We start from the raw sequence: 22,323 nt of genomic DNA, 5'->3' as shown, positions 1-22,323 counted from the left end.
AATGGACCCTTAAAAAAAGTTCATTTCAACAGAAAATGCATGACAAAAATGAATGTCAGCGGCAGGACAGTTTTGAGTCTAGCTCATATGATATTAATATTCTAAAGGGCCCAACTGATATATTGTTTTTTTTTTTTTTTTTTTTTTTAAATACCTCTGATAAAATGACTTGTTTCATACCATAAAGGACCGCAGAGATGCACGATCAGAATCAGCAGATTTTGGCTTCAAACACGCAACGGCTCAATTTACCATTTTTATTTTGGCTGATCTGTGCTGCAATTTTATGACGGAAATAATGTGACGCAGGTGAGCTCACCTGTGCTCACAAACAGCCGCTTTACTGAATCACGTTATTCAAACAGGCTACAGTTTTTTCAGTTTGGCCCATTGCTTTATATTGCAAGTACACTGGCTAAAATAATGAACATGAAATGTGAAAAGTATATTATTATGTGCTCATTTATCCTACATGTTGTGCGATTAAAAAAAATACATAAATTGGAGATACAGAAATCAGAATTAGAAAAAAGTTTTACGATCAGTGCATCCTTAATGAACAGCATAAATGAATTCAACATTACGGACCAAAAAAAAAAAAAAACAACAAAAAAAACAAAAAACAACGTCAAATGTATTAATATCTTTGGCAGTTTCTGCTGTTCATTATTTTAATGATCATAATTTGACAATCATATACAGTACTGTGTGAAAGTTTTAGGTATCTAAGCAAATGTTTAAACCTCAGCAGTGAGTTAATCATAATATACATTAGAATAAAGTCACATTCATAATTCAAATAAACATAAATACAATAAAAAGTAACAAGAATTTCTTGGGTTCATATTTTTCCTTCACACCTTCACAGCCGCCACAGAGACTCGTTAATATCATCAATTACATCATGAGCACAATTTACTGAAGCACTGGTTCAAAGTAGGAGTTGCTTTTTAACTACATATAATACTGGGCTTCCTCGAGGAGAGGCTTGGAAATTGGTAAACACACGCACTAACACCCAGAAAAAAAAAGTAAAAAATAAATAAATAAATATATATATATATATATATATATATATATATATATATATATATATATATATATATATATATATATATATATATAAGTTAATTAATAATTATAATAATAATTCTATAAATTTTGTTTATTTAAACATCAACACTTTTCTCAGTAAATAAACACATGCTACACAAATAGATTTTGAAAATGTGTCTTGGGTGCTTAAGACTTTCGCACAGTACTGTATTAGTAAATCACCCAGTAACTAAAACTACTGAGTCTGTTTTTAATTAAGTATATAAAATTATACAGGCCAATAATGTTACTGAAATGTTCAGCTCTGGTATCAGGTTATATCAGTCAGGCCCTGCTATCATGTATTACCATAAAATAAGATGCGAGCGAGGGGGTCAGGCAGAGGGGCCATTAAATACCTGTTTCCTTGTGCGAGTTTTTCCCGTCCTCAGCTTGATGTATCTGGCAATGAGCTCATTACGCCCTGCGGAGAAAGAAAGGATGTTTTTTTTTTTTGTTTGTTTTTTAAAGACCTTCTTTTTTCCATTTTCATTACCACAAGGTGGCACTCAAAGAAAGCGCCAGTGTAGTCACAAACACAGAAACACACACAAACCCTTGCAACCACAGTGAGATGACTTACCACAAATAGAAAATTAATAAAGGCAAGCTGTCAACGTTTAAATGATAGCTTCACTGTTGGGCAAGAGCCATATTTATAATGGGACTTTCCATAGGCTGCTGGTTGCTTCGGTGCCACAGCAATTAAAACACAGAGAGATCAGTCCTCAAAGAAAAAACATCAGCCTACATAACACGTCTCTCATCCACCTACATGACGTTCCTCACAGGCTGCTTCTGTGCTTCTATTTTGGGCTTTACTACCCTCACCTTTGTCTAGCAAACCATTTTTTGTTTTTGTTCTTTTCTGAACTGGAGGTAATCTACTGAGATGCAGGTTTAAGAAAAACATGTACAGTTATGTTCTTATCACTGGGAAGCCAGAGTGACATAACGAGGTTCTGTCCTCTTTGTGGCCATGTACAGTAAGATCTGTAGAGGATAATCGGAAACAGGATATTCTGCCTATAAGGGTCACTGAGCTGTCTGTTAGATTTCACAATTAAACAGTTGATGGGACATCATGCATGGGGGACCATCTACAGTAAGCTCTCCACCAGGACTGTCACAATTACTCGATAACTTGATTAAAAAAAAAGTAAAAGTTAAAATGTCCTTTCTTGGTGTTTTAGAAGTGCCTAGTTGGCACTTCACATTATGATAATGCACATTTTTAATTCTGCTACCGCTTTCTCTTACAGCAAGAAACAGAGCCTGATGGATACACTCATATACAGTACCATGCAAAAGTCTTAGGCAACTGTGAAAATGCAAATGATCTATAAAGCCATTCATGTAGCCAGTAACCATTTATTGTCCAAAATACACCAAGATTAGAATTCATACAAATAAACAAGTAAACAGGACTTAGATTAGGTCTGTCAGTATGTTAGTTAGTTAACAGTTTTCATCCAATACCTACTGTATCTAATGAAACTTTTATTAAATGAAATGAGGTGTGCTTGTGATGGAACTGACCAAATTCATACACTATCATTCACTGAGTGCGGCAAGAAATCAGGAAACAAATCCGTGTTCTTCTAACTGCATTCTTCTAACCAACATACTGATATAAAAGTCTTGTAATGGTTGCTGTATATATTTGTATTGATTTAAATGGTATTTAAAGGTTTCTAAGGTAAACACACGCTTACATTTAAATTTTATTTATACAGGGTTTACACACACAGCACTGTGCAAATGTCTCGGATGCCGGTCAACATTACATGTAAAAAGCTATTTAACTGCTTTATTTGTTCTGAAAACCACTAACATTACAACAAATAAATATAAATGATAGCTGTACAATAAATAGTTGTATAAGTAAGTGATTTAATGTACGTTAATGTGTTTGCTTAACCATTTCCAAACCTTCTCCTTGGGGAAGCCCTATATTATGCCTAGCTATCATTCAATACCTGCTTTAATCAAAGGGGATGCTGTTAACGGAATTGAACAAATCAATGCAATGACAGGTGGAAAAATTCTTCTAACTTGTTCTTATAACAACAACTAATCACAAAACTTACACACACAATGTGAAAGGCAAAATGCATTTTCAGATGATGTCAGAAACTGAAAAACAACAAAAATGGGTTTATGAGGTTTGTTCCGACAGCAGCAATATTCCGAAAATGACTCAACTGCTAATATAATCAATACTGACAGCTCTGCTCTCCACATTTTTTCAACTGCTGGTTGTGGTTAGAAAGCTAGAGATGGCCAAGCAGTCCCCTCTTTCCTCGCGTGCTCTATCATGTCACTAAGAGGGGCTATTTGTGCGCTCAGGGATTATAGACTGTTCACTCGGGGGAAATCAGAAACCCTACATCCGCAGGTGGCCTCACACCTGGACCGGCCCCCTTCCCTAATCACACTGGCCATCCTCCAAGAGTGGAAAAGTGTCCGCCGGAAAATGCACGTAGATGCAAAACAGATTACTCCTCATAGATCACAGCACTGAGTCAAGCAAATAAGAATTATCTGCATCTAATGAACTTTCAAAAAGGTTTATTGTCTAATATTGGGCATTCAATGTAAACAAATTCATCAAATTCAAACAAAAACATATTGCTGTCATAAAAAAAAAAATTCTCTCCTCTTTTTTTTTTTAAACTGCTGCCTTTGACAATGTCTGAAGATTTCATGATGAACGAGCAAATAAAAATGGTCCAAAATTAATGGGGAATTTTACATTTAAAAGGGTATTTTAACAGATTATTTTGGAAGATATTTTTGCTGAGATATAAACAGTAAATATAGACATTTTATTTACAATCCAAAGCAAAGAGTGAACCTACACATATTCTTTTTATCCATAACGTTGATAATGGTTAAATCATTCTAAATATGAAAATTCACCTTTTATCTGCCATAAAACTAATGTCTCATACATAAGGTACTGCATTTGTAATCATGCCATGTAATAACTTTGTGAGGGAGCTTTAAGAGGCATTAAACTCTTCAGATGTCTGGTTCCCATCACCACCACTGTGAAGAATTCTTATATGATAAGTTTCTCTACAAGGGAGCATTTCACACCAAACCACTCTGTTACTTTGTTTACATCTTAAACATTTAATAATACAAAACATTTTTAAAAATGAGTAAATGTTTCCTTTAATGTTGGAACTTGTGTGTACTGTAACTTGCTAATACAGATGAACACAATAGTGTCTATTTTCAAAGCCTTCAGTTCCCTTTCCCTGCTCCATCAGTGACCATAAAAGTCGAGCAGCACAGTTCTGTGCAGAGGAGGGATGGGGGGGCAGAAGGAAATCGAGATGGCGAGAGAGAGAGAGAGAGAGAGAGAGAGAGAGAGAGAGAGAGAGAGAGAGAGAGAGAGAGAGAGAGAGAGAGAGAGGGGCAGAGAGAGAGAGAGAGAGAGAGGGGCAGCGAGAGAGAGAGAGAGGGGCAGCGAGAGAGAGAGAGAGAGAGAGAGAGAGAAAGAGGGGCAGCGAGAGAGAGAGAGAGAGAGAGAGAGAGGGGCAGCGAGAGAGAGAGAGAGAGAGAGAGAGAGGGGCAGCGAGAGAGAGAGAGAGAGAGAGAGAGGGGCAGCGAGAGAGAGAGAGAGAGAGAGAGAGAGAGAGAGAGAGAGAGAGAGAGAGAGAGAGAGAGAGAGAGAGAGAGAGAGAGAGAGAGAGAGAGAGAGAGAGAGAGAGAGAGATGCAATGTGTTCACCCTTCCCAGCCATACACTGCCCCCTCCTCCCTTTCCCCACAGACACACCCGCACAGGCCTCTGCCTGCCTCTCTCACCCTTTCTCTCTCTCTCTCGCTCTCTCTCGCTCTCTCGCTCTCTCTCTGCCTCCGCATTCTTCACATTCCTCAGCGCCTGTCACATCTGCCCCACACAACCTGATTGGCTGAGGCCAGCCTTACAGCATGCATAGAAAAGAGAGAAAGAGACAGAAGGAAAGAGTGGAAGAGGGAGAGAGAAGAGAAAGGGTGTGGGGGAAGAGAATAAGAGAGAGGGGTCTGTAGAAGAGAGAAAGAACTTCACTGTTTCTGCCAACAACTGGCAGCTGGAGTTCGCCCTCTGCACCCGCCCCACCCTGCCACGCTCACCAACGGACGCTCGCACCTGCCATGGATGGTCCTGCAAGAGCATTCAATGATATACTGTCCCCCTTCCCCCAAATTCTTTCTCTCTCCTGCTGCTCAACTGTTGCTCTCAATCTCTCTCAAACTCACGAGTTCTGCAAACAAACACACTCACTCACACTCAGTTCAGCGCATATCATGAACTTTTACCACAGGCCAGTGTAAAAGACATTTGCAGGTGTGGGAAGTGGCGAAAGACTGAGATAAAGCGAGATAAACCTTAATATTTATTCGCTAAGAAATCGTGGCAAAGGGAGAGGAACGGTTTGGTCAAGTGATGGACAACATGAACCCACAGCTCATTAAATGTTTGGGAAAATCTAGCTTTTTTGCTTGGTTTGCAATAACCTAACATCTTAAAAGACCAACCAGGTTCATCAGGAGGAAAAAAACCCTTGGTTTATATTTGTAAGTACACTACAAATAATAGTAATAAATTCAGTTTGTAAAAACTGAAATCTAGTCAATATATACAAAATTTCTCATTAGGAGATTATTGCAAGAACACTACAAGATACCTTTTCACTTGTTTCAAGTGATTTTACTAAATGAAAGTGTCTCATTCGATGGACACTCATTCGAACTCTATATGTTGCAGGCATTATTTGAAATAAGCAAAAATGTTCGCATTACTTTGCTTCTCAAAACAAGTTAAGTAATCTGCCAGTGGAAGACACTTTCATAATAAAAAATTGTAAATTAATGTCTAGAAATAAGCTGAATAATAGTATATGTATAATGAGAAATAATAAATACAGTAAGTACATTAAGAAGCTTTTACTTGACATATTTTTTGAAGTGTACTAGTTTGGGAGTGGCATGGTGGTGTGGTGGGTAGCAAGGAGCGCAGCAAGGAGGGCCTGGGTTCGAGTCCCCGGCCGGGCAACCGCAGTACTCTCTGTGTGGAATTTGCATGTTCTTCCTGTGGGTTTCTTCCGCACTCTTCGGTTTCCTCCCACTGTCCAAAGACATGAGGTCAGGCCGTTTGGACATGCTAAACTGCCCCTAGGTGTGAATGTGTGTGTGAATGTGTGTCTGTCTGCCCTGCGATGGACTGGCGACCTGTCCAGTGTGTATCTGGCCTTTCGCCGAATGACAGCTAGGATGGACTCCAGCACCCCCCGCGACCCAGAAGGAGAAGCGGCTTAGAAGATGTGTATGTGTACTAGTTTAGGAATAAAGCCAAGGCCACATATTTTATCCCCTGGTTGTGATCTTAGCACTCAAACCTTTCAGGTGTTTAAACCACTTTTGGGCCAAAAGTGTCTTAAATTTAGTCCAAAAGTTTGAGACAACTCAAACAAGTTATGAGAAAACAAAAAATATTTTATATTCTGCACTATTTCTAGGCAAATATGCAAATTTAGGCAAATTTGGGACACTGACCATGTTGAGGCCTTTGTACAAAAACATCTGAAAACAGCTTGAGTGCAGCCTGTCATTAAAACAAAAAGCTGGACCAAATACTGCTAAATTCTGAAATGCATCAAAAAAAAAAAAATATTTGCAAACAAACTGTTAGTTGATTATGTAAGTTGTCATTTTTAAAAATGTATTTGGGTAGAAAAGAACACAAAACAAGCACGTTCACTAGTGGTCTCAAGACTCTTGGAGCCCACTGTATCTCATATTTCTCATTTTGAGAAAATGAAAAGATGTAAAAAGTTAGTCACTGTCACTAAATTAAAACAAGTACAAGTGTCTAGAAATATAATAATAATCCTGAATAATCCTGGAATATTCTTACAACAATCTTGTAATGGGAAATATCATATATACTGGCCATAATTTGCCAATATATGATTTTTTTGCATTGCGAAATACACCTGAAGAATTAACAAACAGCTGATTCATGTTAAAAAACCTTCACATTAACATTGAGAAAATGAAAAGCTCAAAAGAAGGCAAGGTGTCTCCAGCAGCTCATCTAAAATCACTGCGTCTGTGTCTCTTTAAAATCATTTGTCATCTCACTGATTGCTTAACACTCTCTCTGCTAAGTTTGGAGAAGGCCGGGGGCGGACTCTTAACCTTTTCTGTGCCAGAACACGCCTAGCTCACTTTTTAGCAGCATGTCCCATGGAAATTTCCACCTCTGAGATCTCTCTCCCTCTCTCCCTTCTTCTAATCTTACTGCAGGTTTACATCACACTGGCCATCAAACACTATCATATCTTCTTAAAAGCTGACAATAAACCACAGCTTTCCCAGCAAAACACTGGATGATCCACAACCGAAAGCACTGCCTTCACCCTTCACATGACGTTCAGTAGCCACTCAACCTGTTCCTTGGAGAACAGTTACAGAAACAACGCCTCCAGCTAAAGTCTCATCACCCTCTCAGGACTGCCACACCAGAGAAGGTCCACTGAATGATTTATCTGCAACTTCCTCTGCATCACTGCTAAAGTCAGGTGGAGAACAAACGACTCAATGGCAGAACCAGAATGGTTGCATTTCTGACTGCCAACTGCACCATGAGTCACTTCATGAAGCAGAGCAGCCACAAAGCAGAGGAGAGGGGAAAGAAAGGCCTAATCGGCTAGAATAATTTCCTCCTCAACTGAGCTTCAGATGGGCAATGAGAAACCAGTGGATTTGCTGAAGCAAACTAAAACTTATTCCTCACTTATTCATGGAATATACTTAAAAAAAACAACAACAATTGCACACAATTTTTCTTTTATCTGATACATACACAATCAGCCAAGACATGTTTGGTGTCCAAAATTTGCTTCTTCACTTTCGCTTTGGATCTACAAGTCTACATGTAGTTATGTAATGGAAACATATACTGCACCAATTAGCACTCTGCAAACTACAAGCCTAAATAATCACACATTTGCCTCAAATGGAGTTGGAGTTATTAATTAAACTTAACAACCTTAAACAAAGTGATTTCTGACGCTCTATGACATTGTTATCATAACTGTCACAGAACTAAAATATAATAGTAGCAGCCTGACTTTTGGATATGCTTTTGTACATTTTTAGACAAAAATGGCTGAATCAGCAAACTTTGGACTAGGGATACAATTTTTGGCTAATTCTTTTGACTGATGACAGACCATCATTGGTCAGCGCCTAACCAACAAGCCTAAAGTCAAGAATGCACCAATCAAAATCTCAAATATAAAACAGCTTTCCAGATCTGAAATCTGACTGGCTGAGCCACATTTGAACCCATTGCAAAATACCTGATATACACATTTATGAGTGCACACATCAAGTGAATTCTGCACTAATGCACCAAGATATTACAGAGTGTTCATTCTATGGACAGTGGAACCTAGTACTGGTAGGCAGGGCCAGGTATAAGTATGTGTATGAAGGGAATAACACGAAACTGTATTAACCCAGCCCTACTTAAGAACCCGAGAGGGCTGACAGTGATTTATGACTGTATGACCTAAACCTTAAAAGCTGTCTAAACGACTGGAATGTTTAATGATGGGCTACTAAAAATGTTCTATATTCCAAAGTTCTTAGGTTATATTTAAACCTTGCTATCAACTTATGTTTAAACAATCACAAATGCTGTGACTAAGGCTAGCTTTGGTTCAGTAAACCTCAGTAGCTTTTGAAAGCTGTTGTCATTCACCACAGACTTCTCTCTAATTTTGCACACTCATTTCTTCATAGATTACACTTTCGCTTGGTAAACACAGACGAAACAGCCTGTCTTATTGCTAGGCCTTTCAAAAACTGGTAACAAATACTTATTTTTAGAATAACGCTTTATTTTTAGTAGGCCTATCTATTTAGTCAATTGCCTACTGTTTCCTCACGCAGAGAATTCAAAATCACCAGTTCATGGTGGATAAACCCACCTACTCAAACAGGAACTGCGGTTTTGGAAACCAGATAAAATCAATAAGTGTTTTCTTAACTGACAGCATTGATTAAACAATTATTTACTCATCATTTACTTCAGACTTATTGGTTAATTGACTACAAGGAGAAAATTGTGTAAATATTTTTTTCCCCCTTCACCAAGGTCTTCCTACAAGCAGTCCTAAGCATGTCAATATGGACTATAGTCCTAAAAAAGGGACTGACGAGCACTTTAAATGAAAAATGGCCTTCACATGCCCGACCCAGGCAGGAATACCATGGTAGAAGCGGTCAGCATTCCCCAGGCCTAACGTCAGTGCTGGTATTAAGAACGCTGAGGTCATCCCACTCGTGAGAGGACTTCTTCAGTGGCAAGGCCTTTGGCCTGGCCAGCGAGGCCTCAGATGACTGGCTGTAAGTGGAGAAGGTGTTTACAGCTATGGAAAAGAGCAGGCACTCTGCAAGACAGCCACAGGAGGTCCTGAATGCTCTCTGGCCAAAGAGGCCACATGCTGACCAGTAAACAATATGCAGGAGATTTCTATTCAAGCAAACTTTTAAGTGCAAGGAAGATATTTACTGGAGAAGAAAGTTGGTGAATCAACTGTTATCCAAACAGTAGTAATAAACTCAAGCACTGTCAGTGGCACAAAATGTGAACATTCCGTTTTTCAATTATTCATCACAAGGTGGCCACAGATTAAGGGCAGCAGCTCTTCCGTTCTAGGGACAGCAGATATGAGATTTGGTGCACATGGATCATACACTCATACACACTGATACAAAAGGACTCAAACAAGCTGAAATATTCACTGTCCACAAGGAGAGTGATTAAATCTGAGTGACGAAAAGCACATTTCTCACATACGACAATATGTCCTGCGCAATCACTAGCACATAAAAATCAAGGATCTGAGATTTACTGGCAGACAAATACACACTATAGTCCTGTGGTTGGAACAAAAGTTCCCAAGAAAACATGCTGGGGTCAGTCTGACCCCCACAACTGGAAACTTGGCGTAGAGTCATAAATCAAAAAGTTAAGTTAGAGCTTGTGGATTTATAGACCACAGACGGCCTGTGCTATGTGCATAGGCACAAACAATGCGCACAAATACACTCAAGATAAGCAGACTGGTCACTGTGGAGGATGTCCCGATCTGATCCCGAGGCTTGAGATTGGACTTGCTCATGATATATTTTAATGGACCAGATATGGTCCGTTTTAAATCCACAACCTACAACAGTGAGGCATTTTCAGAAGTTCAGCCATGTAAATGTTTGCAGTGTGGAACAATTTTAAAGTGGAGCAAGAAAACCATCAGTGCTGTTTCAACAATGTTTGAACAAACTGCCTTTCGTCTAAACACGGGTTTGTTACAACTGAGCATGTGGCAATTAGGTTTCAAGCTATTTTTTCTGACAAATTGAGCAGCAGGTCACCAGAAGCATTTACAAAATACCCACCTGCATCATTTTTCACTCGTGAGTCACAACCAGTTAAAAACTAAAGTATTGAAAGTACTGTTTTACCAGTCATGCCACGTTGCTTCTGTTTTAAAATACTCATTTGACATAACGGCTCATTCAAAACAGAGAGAAAAGACGAGGCAAGCGCATGTGCGTTCAATGTGAAATCATGTTTACAGTGCATTTACAGCCCTATAAAATGGTGGATTTCACAGATGTAAACCACAATAAACAGACATCACTTCAGAGTGTACACCACTGTGCACAAATTAAAGTGAAGTGATTTTACTGCATCATTTTGAAGAATCTTATAGCCACTAAAACTGAACGAATATAGTCAGTACTGGTCAACAATAAACACACTAAATCAGGGTCAGATATAAACATAAGTTCATAGTGTTACATTACGTGAATACCAAAACTGCAGCGATTTCACTCTTATCAATATTTGTCAGCTTAACTTATCTAACCTAAATTGTGAGTCTGTATAGTACATGAAAATGCTAAAAATTTGGCCAACACCTATTATGTATGCATCAAACCAGACTGAGAAATAGTAATTAATTAATACATACATAAATAAATACATGCATACATACATACATACATACAAAAAAAAAAAAAAAAAAATCAGGACATCCTTAGTGATCGCTGAATGGAGATCAACAGTGTAGTAGCTAATCTGAATTCACTACACAGTTAAAACAGGCAGAACCAAAATGTAAAATGTATAGATGCCAGTCAGTAAATGATGATACAGAAAGTTATTTATAAAATAACCAGAGTGGTACTGTTTAGATATTAGTGATGTAATGGCACAATTAATATGCCCTAGTAATGCAACCGAAGGATCTTTTTAGAGAGAGACCTTTTTAGACAAATACAGGGGGATTCAAAAAGATTAATTTGATTTCAAACCACATTTTTACAACTGTGAGGTGCCTAGGAACCAATCACATACCAGCTGAAAGAGTTAGCGTATCTGACTGTCACTGCAAGATGGCGCCCTTCAGTCTCTGAAGAGATGGAGACCCCTGAGCAGACGGGGTTGTGTGTTCTCCACTTCAATAAGAGTGAATCAGTCATAACTGCACTGCGAGATTTTCGTGGGCAGTGAAGCTCCAACAGTTCAGAGCGTTCCTTTGTTGATTCCACAACACTGGACGCTCTCCGAAATCGCAGTAAAAAAGCCATGAGTGCAGTGACACCCAACATGCTCAATCCAGTCTGGGACGAATTTGACTATGGCGTTAATGTTGTCCGTACAGCTGGAGGTCATGTTTATAAATGCATAATAAACTTTATGCTCATTTTAACCATTTACAATTTACTGCATTGTTCTGTAATGATTTACAAGTGAAATAAATCACTCTGAAATCAGATTAATCTTTCTGAAGTAATAATTTTTGAATTAAATACACAAAGAAGGAACATTTTATTTATTTCATAGGAAACTTGAAATTGTATATACCATATTCATGCTTGATATACAAGAACAGAATACAAAAGATATAAATACTTCAATCCAGGGTCATTTCTAACTAGTATAATCGGCAACTACTTTAGCATTTTTCTTACTATGACTATGCTTTTCCAAAAGCATGTAACCAAAGTATCCCACTATTACTCTAGATTTTATATTTTATATATTCATTGCAATCTAGGTTTCCACACGAGAAAGCTGAAGAGCAGTACTGCAAAACACAGCTAATTCAGTTACCCTTGGATAGAGGTCACACCAACTCAAAAAATTAGGAGTCACCCTAAAAATAGAAACACAATTTCAAGGATGTCATACGGCCATGTCATTTCCAGACGGTCCATAAGGGAATCCCTCCACGTTACAGATATGACACGGACTAGAGAGATCCGAAATACAAACAGATCCAGTAGTCCGGGAAAAATGCTACCAATGCGATATCCACAATGCCATTAATAGGCGCCATCTTCTTCTGCTACCAGCGGTGTGTCCTTCTGAGCTATCAGGGAGGCTGTAAATATGTTTATATTTAACAGCGAGGAACAGAGAGAGCCAGGTTGATGTAACCTCAGCCTAAGAGGAAGACATGGCACAGCGTCCCCCCTACACAGTTCTGCAGCTCATTATACTGCATAAGAGGGCTGATCAAAGATCAGGCTTTTCTGCACATCTGTTCTAATTAAGAAAACTGTTTAGACCTGCACTAGTTTTACTAGGTCTTCAGTTGTATAGACTACAATTCTGCTTATATCTTATCTGTAACAAAATAGTATGTACACTACTGTTGAAGTCTGGAAGCGTCATAATAAAAACAGCTGTTTATTCATCATATACAGCGTGGGCTGAAATTCTATAATGTAGATACCAGAAAGTACTTTTTTGATGTTTTATGTAATTTTTCAGGTTTACATTGGCAGGGAACATCAAAAAGTTATTAAATGATTAATAATATAATGCACGCATTTATTTAAATTCCTTGACATGTTATTTGCCTCAAGATCATGAGTCATTACAATACTGCTTAGCCACTTAAGCTGACCTGGCACAGCTACTGCCTCTGCTTTTTAAATAAATACATAAACAAATAAATCAGACATCAGGCATCAGACAGATGTTTAGATTTGACTGATTTTTTTTTTTTAAACTGATACCTGATAATCTGATGAGTATTTATTGTAGACCTGACTGAGAGGAAGGAGCAGCTGTAGCTGTTATTTCACATAGACAGCACAGAAATGAATCATTTCAGCATTAGGGGAATTCCACCAATTCTTCATTATTTCTGTGTAATTAAATGGTTAGGATGAAACGCGAGTAATTCAGAGAGGGTTTGATGTGAAATGTTCCATTCTTAGGACTTACTGAGTCAAAGCTGTTCAGAGTGGTGGTGAGAAGAACCCGACGTCTGAAGAGCTAAATGACTCAAAAAGCTCTACATAGAACACTACTCAAATAAAAATGAGTATGACAGTTTTGAGAAGATTTTTTTTCTTTTTTCAGATTTACTGTTCTTTTAACCATCAACATCACATATGAAAACTCATCACACATCTAGGTTCACGAACACGGAGAGCAGAATGTTCACATAACACTGGACTGCTGTGCTAAAATGTCTATATTTGGTTCATTATACTACAGTTGTAACCTTTTACCAATAAGTGTTGCATTTTCTGTATTGCTAATCCAGCTGGATCTACTCCCAATTTCTACACTGGTATATACAGTACTGAGTGAAAGTTTTAGGCATCTAAGCAAATTTTTAAACAGTTTACCTCAGCAGCGAGTTTATCACAACATTCATTAGAATAAAGTCATATTCATAATTCAAATAAACAGAAAAACAATAAAAAGTAACAAGAATTTCTTGGGTCAATATTTTTCCTTGACACCTTCACAGCCGCCACAGAGACTCGTTAATATCATCAATTACATGAGCTCAATTTACTGAAGCACTGATTGGTCAAACCAGGAGCTGCTTTTTAACTACATATAATACTGGGCTTCCTTGAGGAGAGGCTTGGAAATGGTTAAACAAACACACTAACATCCAGAAAATCACCATTATCACTATAAAATTTATTTATATATATATATATATATATATATATATATATATATATATATATATATATATATATATATATATATATATATATATATATATATTCTCAGCAAATAAACAGAAACTACACAAATAAATAGATTTTGAAAATGTGTCTTGGGTGCCCAACACGTTTGCACAGTACTGTATATACATGAAAAACACTGGATATTGGCATTGGCTCAGAAATTCTATATCCTATATCTCTTGAGTGAACATGAAAACCAGTGAAGAGCACAACATTCTGTCAGGTATGTGCTGAAGTCAAATGAGTGCATCCTCACAGGGCCACCCAAAATCTCCCTCTTACAGGATTATTCCATAAAAGACATGCTGCGAAGAACATGCAAGATCCAACGTCCAAACAAAAAGCTTTTACCTTTCAGAAAAGAGCATTTAGCTTAAGCTTAAGAAATACTGCACAGCGAATCTACACGAGCGCAGAACAATCTGGCAAGAGCCACTCCGAGAGTACCCAAACACACAAACGCAGGAGTAAAGCATGGGAGGATTTAAGAGGGGCTGAGGATAGTAAAATGGTCTGGTCTGCAGCGTGGCAGGGACAGTTTCGCCGGGCAGTAGGTTTAGTGTGAGGTTCTGTGAGGACAGCAGGGAGAGGGGGACCAGCCGTGGGTTTTTAAACACGTTTTCCCATCAGTGCACTACACTGCCGTCTGGTCTGCTTCACATCTCTCAGCCCGGGCCACTAATTCAAACCAGCACTGCAGCTCGTCACGTCTGTGCTTCTCTTGTGGAGAAGCGGAGATAACTGAAGAAAAGCGGAATGGAGAATGAAAGAAATGGAGAGACAGAGGGATTTAGGACAGAGTGGAACAAAGAGAGAGTGCATGTGCTCTGACAGGCACTTTGAGAACTTCATAACAAACTTTTTATAAGTTTCAAGCATGTTAAGCAAGCAAGTCATGTGAATATGTTGCTGTAATACCAAAACACTGTTAGTTTTATCTCCCCATTTGAAAACAGCACATGCCTCTTAAGACTGTGTCAATATTTCAAGGAAATATAAAATACAATAATGTAGCCTACACTGAAGTTGTTTTATCTACTTTGGAGGTAACATACAAAATGTATACTGCACCATTCAAAGGTTTTCAACAATATAAAACCAGTTTTGATGAAGGTATATGGACAAAACAATTCTATTAAGATGCTACTACTCTACAACTTCATAAGGACACTTAGCAGCTCAGTGGAGTGTTCCAGAAGGTGTTAGATAAATGTTAGATGGGTCCCAAATGACGAAAATGTAGATGATTCTACTGTGAATGAGAAAGCTGTGTAACATCAAGGATGAAGTTACAATAAAATTAACATCCAGAATAGAGGTGGGGCAGTCATTGTCTGGAGGTTAGGGAACCGGCCCAGAAGGTCGCCAGTTCGATCCCCAGAGCTGAAAGTACATGACGGAGGTGTCCTTGAGCAAGGTACCAAACCCCCCACAAGTGTGCTCACTGCCCCCTAGTGCGCTCACTACTGTGTATGTGGTGTTTCACTTCATGGATGGGTTAAATGCGGAGGTGAAATTTCCCCATTGTGGGACTAATAAGGGTCACTTAACCAGCCAGAGATATATAGCAGGACACTCTAGTAGAGCCTGACTTGGATGAGTAAAAATCGCAGTACATCACAAATGCAAACATGTAGAGACAAATGGGTCACAATTTTATTGTATATGAATAAGATAAATGGAATACGCAAGAACCATGACAAACTAAACTACCAACAGGCTAAACTAGTTCAAAGTTCAAAGTTCAAAAGTTCAAAGTTAGGCTTTATGTTTGAAAGTTTAGTGAAGGATTACCGTAAAACTTGAAACAATGAAAACAAAACTATTTTATCTAAATATCTGTAAGAAGCTTCACAAGTTCACATTAGCGCTAGAATGGCCATAACTAGTATAAGAACCAGGATAAGACAAGGTACCGCGGCATTAGCTTGGTGCTAACATAACACTGAAAACCTTCTTAAAGCACTAATGAAAGTCAGCAATAGCAATTCAGTCAAGCTACAACTGGTTGTAAAAGACAAAACAAGGAAAAAAAATAAAAATCATGATGTCGGCTACAGGAATAAAAAAAAAAAAAAAAAAATCACCCTGAATCAATTCATGGTGATCAAATCTCAAGACGGATTAATCATTAATGGACACTAGCAATATATCATTTGTCGCTTATTAACTTCCCACAAACTTAAAACATAAAAAATCTAAAATGTGGCCCATGGAAAACTTTTACTTTTATATGTATCACCTTATTTTGACTTAGAAAATCAGAGGGAGAGAGAGAGAGAGAGAGAGAGAGAGAGAGAGAGAGAGAGAGAGAGAGAGAGAGAGAGAGAGAGAGAGAGAGAGAGAGAGAGAGAGAGAGAGAGAGAGAGAGAGAGAGAGAGAGAGAGAGAGAGAGAGAGAGAGAGAGAGAGAGAGAGAGAGAGAGAGAGAACAGGCCTGTTTAACTGGCCTATGCCTAAAAAGTCAACTACCACTTCAATACAGGAATGAACTTTTCCTGACAGTGTTTCACCAGTCGAGTCAGATGTTGAAACATTCTTTACTTTAATTCACGCTGTATATTTGACAATCTGATAAAATATGAGCAGGGTTTGCACAACAAACCCTCTTCCTCCTCCTCTCACCACATCCATCTGCTGACGACTCTCATGATTAAGATATAAAAGCAGAGGCATCATTTGAGGAAAAGCAGACAAGATATGTAATTACTCCTCCTCCTCATGAGGGTAAGTGTTCGCAAGGAATCACACATTAACACAGAGAGCACTTCCCTACACCTGCAGCCACTAATGTACAAACATAAAGCTCTAAGACAGCCTGTCTTTAGGATGGATGGACGAGAGAGCGAGAGAGAGAGAGAATAAGAGAGGGAGGGGGAGGGAGAAAGAAGCAGGAAGAGTGAGAGGCAGAAAGAGAAGCAGAGATTCTGTGGAAGAACGAGCTGTGATTGAGCAAGACAAACAGAGCTGGTTTTGCCACTTTTGAGCCCTGAGAAGGAGGAACAGAGAGAGAGAAATGAAGGAGGAAAAGTGAAGATAAAGCAAAGATAAAATCTATACCCAACTAGAAATTTCAGTTTCTACTGATCCGAGATGCTAAAACAAACCACAAGAAGTAAAAAAAAAAAAAAAAAAAACAAAGGAAAAAAGGGTATAGGTGTGTGTGGCGTTTGTGCCATACAGGAGAAACCTGTCTGAAGACTGTGGCCTTTAGAACTTCTCACACGGCTCAGGGCAAGTACAGGCCTGTTCTTTACCACACCATGAAAAATACAACTACTGGCTATGATCTACGCAAGGTTTCCTCTTCTTTCAATGAAATCTTAAATAGAAATTACAAATATATGAAATTTCACTTATACAAATATATGAGATTTCACTTAAAGAACAGTTTGGTCATTTTCAATGCAGACTTCATTAAAACTGTTATACAGCATCTGTAATCTCACTGATATCTTAAACATTGAGAAAATTCACTTTTCAGTGGCTTCTCAATGTAGGATTAAACAGAGTTCAGTGAGGCCATCGGTTAAGCCTTCAAAAACCCTGATAAATTTCCATAACACTGGCAGAGGTCTAAAGCCTCAGGGCACACTGAAAATCTGGAAATAAACAGTAAGTTAAAATAGTTAAGAGTTAAAATTTTTCAGGAACAGAAAAAAAGTTATGACAAGTAAAATGAATAAAACTATTTAAATGATTGATTCTACATTAATAAGTGAACTCATGACACTGACTATACACTTTTTTTCAGGCCTTTTCTCTTTCATTGAAGCTTCTGTTCTGACTCTCAGGCGGATCTGATCTACTCGTCAGAGGCTTCTGCAGCTAGCTTGAGTGCAAGCTTTCATTAAAGCCAAAGGGGGCAAATTGTTCCTCAAAATGTTATGATGATTATTTTTAAGAAGAACTTTGTAATAAATAAGATAAAAAGAAGCATTTTCACTAGTGGTCTCAGACTTTTGGACCCTAGTGTATGTAGGTTACACCAAAATAGAAAAACCTAAAAATATCTAACCCCCTTTTTCTATCTGGTTTTACTGACTGCATTTTGCATTTCTGCAAATCCGTTATCTTGGCTATATCCAATCTGGAAGCAAGAAACTGTTCAAAACATCTGCTTAATAAACAAACAACACTGCTTATTAGTTTGGAATCACATCTCAAAAGTCTGGAATTTATGCTTTTAATGACATTAAAAAAAATCTGATTGCAGACAAGTGCACAAAATGCTCATTACAGGTTTCAGACCCTCATAAGGAAGCTATAGAAAGAAAATGTTAGCTGCTCTAACCGTCTTCAAAATGTACAGGATTCTAAGAAAGCTATATTATCAATAATTAACATAAAATTATAATCCAGAAGGCCTCGCATTTCAAGGTAGGAATCTAAACACAGATAATCTGACATTAAAGGTTTCTAAACTGTTAACTGCAGCATATTACTGATCACCTTGTAGCTTTCTGCTGACATTTTGAATAAACCATGTAAAAATACTTTAGGATGTTTAGTTTATAATATTCAAATATCCATTATATATGTTAGATGCAGAGCTATTATTGCATAGCAAACAAAAATTATTACAACTGATTCAATATTACTTAATAATAGCATACATTAAGATATGCTTAACTGTGGCATGAGGTTCTCTGTTTCCCAAAAGAGAGCTATTTTTTTCTGGTGCAGCCCTAAATAAATGCCCCATGGATTACATTTAAGCCAAACTACCGTCATGCTATGTATTATTAGAAATGAAGAGAAACATTTTTAATAAGAACTGTCTCTTTAACCTTCATAAAGCCAAGAAAAAAAGCAAGTTTTATTCAGCTACTGTGAAACACACTGATTTATTCTGAGCATGACTGATAAGATTTTGTGTGAGAACAGGTGCAAGTGACACTGCATGAAGTATTCAGCATGGGTGGAAAAACCTGTTGTGAGTGTGTATGTGTGTGTGTGTGTGTGTGTGTGTGTGTGTGTGTGTGTGTGTCTCAGCAGGGGGACAGTGTGTGCTAGCTAATGGTCACCCATGGCCCATGAGAGCTCCCTGTTCCCTCGATTCAGTTATGAGTTATAAACAAGCATGTGTAAAAAGGTCATAGCCCGTTTTTCTCTTTCTAGCTCTTTCTATTAAAACCCACAAATCATTTTCTTCTCTGCAGAGAGAGAAAAAAAAAATAAAAATAAATAAATCTTACTCAGACTCAATCTCAACCATACAAATGCTTTCAGTGGTCAGAAATAACCAGAGAAAGTCCCGGCCATAAACACTGTGTCATACGCTTTTCTGCAGCAATATTTATGTAAAATCTGGTACAGGATCTCTATAACTTTCAAACTAGCCAACGTCAAACTGATCAATAGAGTAATGATGAAGTAAAGAGTTAAAGTTATAGGATAAAAAAAAAAAATCTAATTAGTGATCTAACAAAATCTATTTAGTGACTGACACAGGGCATAAAGACCATAAATTGTCATATAGTCATATGGAAATGTCAAATTACATGTTCTGTTGAAGTTTAATGCACTGACAAAAAATGTGCCATAATGTTTGCATAGGCCACATTTTAAATACAGTAAATAAACAGTAATTGTGCATTAAAAAGTGTAGATGTGTGAGGATGTATAGTGGATGTTTTATAACTCATTTACACTTACTTAACTCATTTACACAAAACATGTCATTTGACCAGAAACATCCAGACTTTTGCAACCGACTGTGTGTACAAAAGCAACTTGCCATGTTTTTCCACTAAAGATTCCAAATGGAGTTTTCTGTCAGAGAGGAAAATGTCACAAAACAGTTCCCCAACTTTATACTTACACTATGGTCAAAAGTTAGCAGACAATGACTATAAATAATATAAAACTGAATTTGCCAGTAGACAAACTAGAAAATAAACAGCAGGACACCAGGAAGCTAAAGAAAAATTATGAACTTGGATGTATCCAGAATGATGGTGAGAGCTGTAGATAATTCTAACATAACTGAAAAAGGTGTATAATATTACAACTCCAGAACAATAAACAGTATTTCAAAGAAGAAGGGATCAATCTCAAGCATAGGTCAAGCTAATCTGGAAACAGTAAACAGATCATAATATTACGGGTGGGCAATACAGGGGGGAAAAAATCTCATGTCATGATATTTTCATAACATTTTCATGACACATGATGCTTATCACAATATTTTGACAAAAGTCAAAATTCACTAGTAATGCAGCATTTAAAAAGTCATCCAAATCTAGGAATAACAATAAATACAACTGAATGCAATCCGAATTATACTCACTCTGTAACGAAGCATGCAGTCGGTCAGCATATTTTCAGTACAGATAATATTCATGATATGATCAGTAATGCATATTGTTCATTCACAATAACAAGTTGATCATAATAGTGATAAAATATTGCTTTAAATTAGAGTAAATTATTTTTTTTATTCATTATTATTTATTTATTTTATTATATTGTACAAACCTTCTAAGACATCTCTAGGTGAATAGTGTGCAATATTCATCCACATTGTATAAGTCATTATTGTATTAATGATAAAATTGCTTTTACCGTTTGTTTTTGTTTAACAGAAGGTTTCAAAGAAGCAAAGCCTAATGGCGAAGCACCATGCTTACTCATTAGCGCTGCTCATTTGACACAGGTCTAAAACAGACTAAGCTCTCTTACCGTACATCTTGCCCTCGTCTGAAAGGATGATTTTGCGGCGGCCACACGGCGGGTATATTGCTAGGGCCTCCTGGAAGCTCTGCTCGATGTCGGGGCTCCACACGCCCTCGGCATCTCCATCCATGGTCTTATCCAGCTCATCGCTCCCGTCCTCCAGCCCCTGCTGCGGGCTACCGTTCGCACTCCACTCGTTTGACGCAATGATGCCGGCTCTTACCGGGCCCTGCCACGAGCCCACACACTAAACAGGTACTGCAGAGAGAGCGATGAAACAACTGTCATCATTTAGGAGAGCAAAGATGCACTGATGTATCATGGACTCACATGTCAACTGCATTGACTTTGAAACATTAGGATCAATTACACATTCAGTGATTATTGTCTAAATTCTACTACAGTTTAAATACTTTCCCCAGACACGTGTACTCGGTAATCAAGTGCAGAAATTATTCTCATGCAGCCAAGTGTTTTCTTAAAAAAAAAAAAAAAAAAAAAAAAAAAAAAATCATAGATCATAGTAAGAGTAACTCATGAACTGTGAAGCCAGAAATATAAACCTCACCAAGAAATCCAAGGGCCCATATCATGGTTATTTATTTTTTTGAAGTTTTGAAGTAATATATACAAGCTTCAAAACATACCATTCACAAAAGCCAGTCCATACAGTAAACATATAAAAACAAAAACAGCTCGTTGTGCATTCATTGTTTGAGCGATGTCACAAGGACCAACATATATCCAACTAATCATCCTACAGCAGTTTAACTCTATATTTTTCACTGTAATTTGGTGATATACAAATACAGAGAGACCTACACACTCTGCTTTGGCACAAATATAGCATTCCAAAAATTGCAATGCTTAAGCTGAAAATAGTCTGCAAATGCTAAAAATCAGTTTGTCTATATCTACAGGTCTATGAGCATTCATCTCAGCACTGCTAGCAGGCATTTTTCTCTGCTCTTATTGTTGATATGTATTGCTGTCTGGCTGTATGAAGTTTCATTGCATTCCTAACATTTCTTGTCATCACTGCCTTTGCATTTGTAGCATTTCAGCAGCCATCTTTTGTTTCTCAAAAAGTTTTCAAAACTCATGCCAGAGTTGACTAGTCATGTTTGAACCCACTAGTGCTGTGTCTGCAGTCACGTTCTCAAAACAAACCCACGGTGGAGTAGGAGGATATCTAAAGCTTTGATTGGATCGGCTGGTTGGTGCATTTACTCCTCTGATCGACTACCAAACAACGCAGCAACAAAAAACAAAACTTGCAGGAAAAATCCCTGCTGAACACTGATTTGTATACATTGTGATATAATGGGCTGGGAATGCAGATGCCTCTCTAGATGTTGTGTAGATCAGGCCTGGAATGAAAATATTAGGCAGAAAACATAAATCTTCTTATAACTACAAGATAAATAATGCAAATCAAATTTACATATAAAATCCAAACCTAACACATTTACAAC

General features: G+C 37.8%; 1 protein-coding gene across 6 annotated transcripts in view; it reads right to left on the bottom strand.

Annotated features, from left to right (window-relative positions):
• The window catches only part of tead3b (TEA domain family member 3 b), a 52,932-nt gene that overhangs the window by 13,305 nt on the left and 17,304 nt on the right, over positions 1-22,323 (bottom strand). For all 6 annotated transcript variants that reach the window (XM_017721199.2, XM_017721200.2, XM_017721201.2 and 3 more), the window contains exons 3-4: positions 20,855-21,106; positions 1,455-1,519 (exon numbers count right to left, since the gene is read on the bottom strand). In XM_017721199.2, coding sequence (XP_017576688.1) covers positions 1,455-1,519; positions 20,855-20,978 — 189 coding nt within the window. In that variant the 5' untranslated portion in view covers positions 20,979-21,106. The remainder of the gene's footprint in view (positions 1-1,454; positions 1,520-20,854; positions 21,107-22,323) is intronic.

This window comes from Pygocentrus nattereri, chromosome 26 (genome assembly GCF_015220715.1).
Source record: "Pygocentrus nattereri isolate fPygNat1 chromosome 26, fPygNat1.pri, whole genome shotgun sequence".
Classification (NCBI taxonomy): domain Eukaryota; kingdom Metazoa; phylum Chordata; class Actinopteri; order Characiformes; family Serrasalmidae; genus Pygocentrus; species Pygocentrus nattereri.
This window is presented reverse-complemented; position numbering and strand designations above follow the sequence as displayed.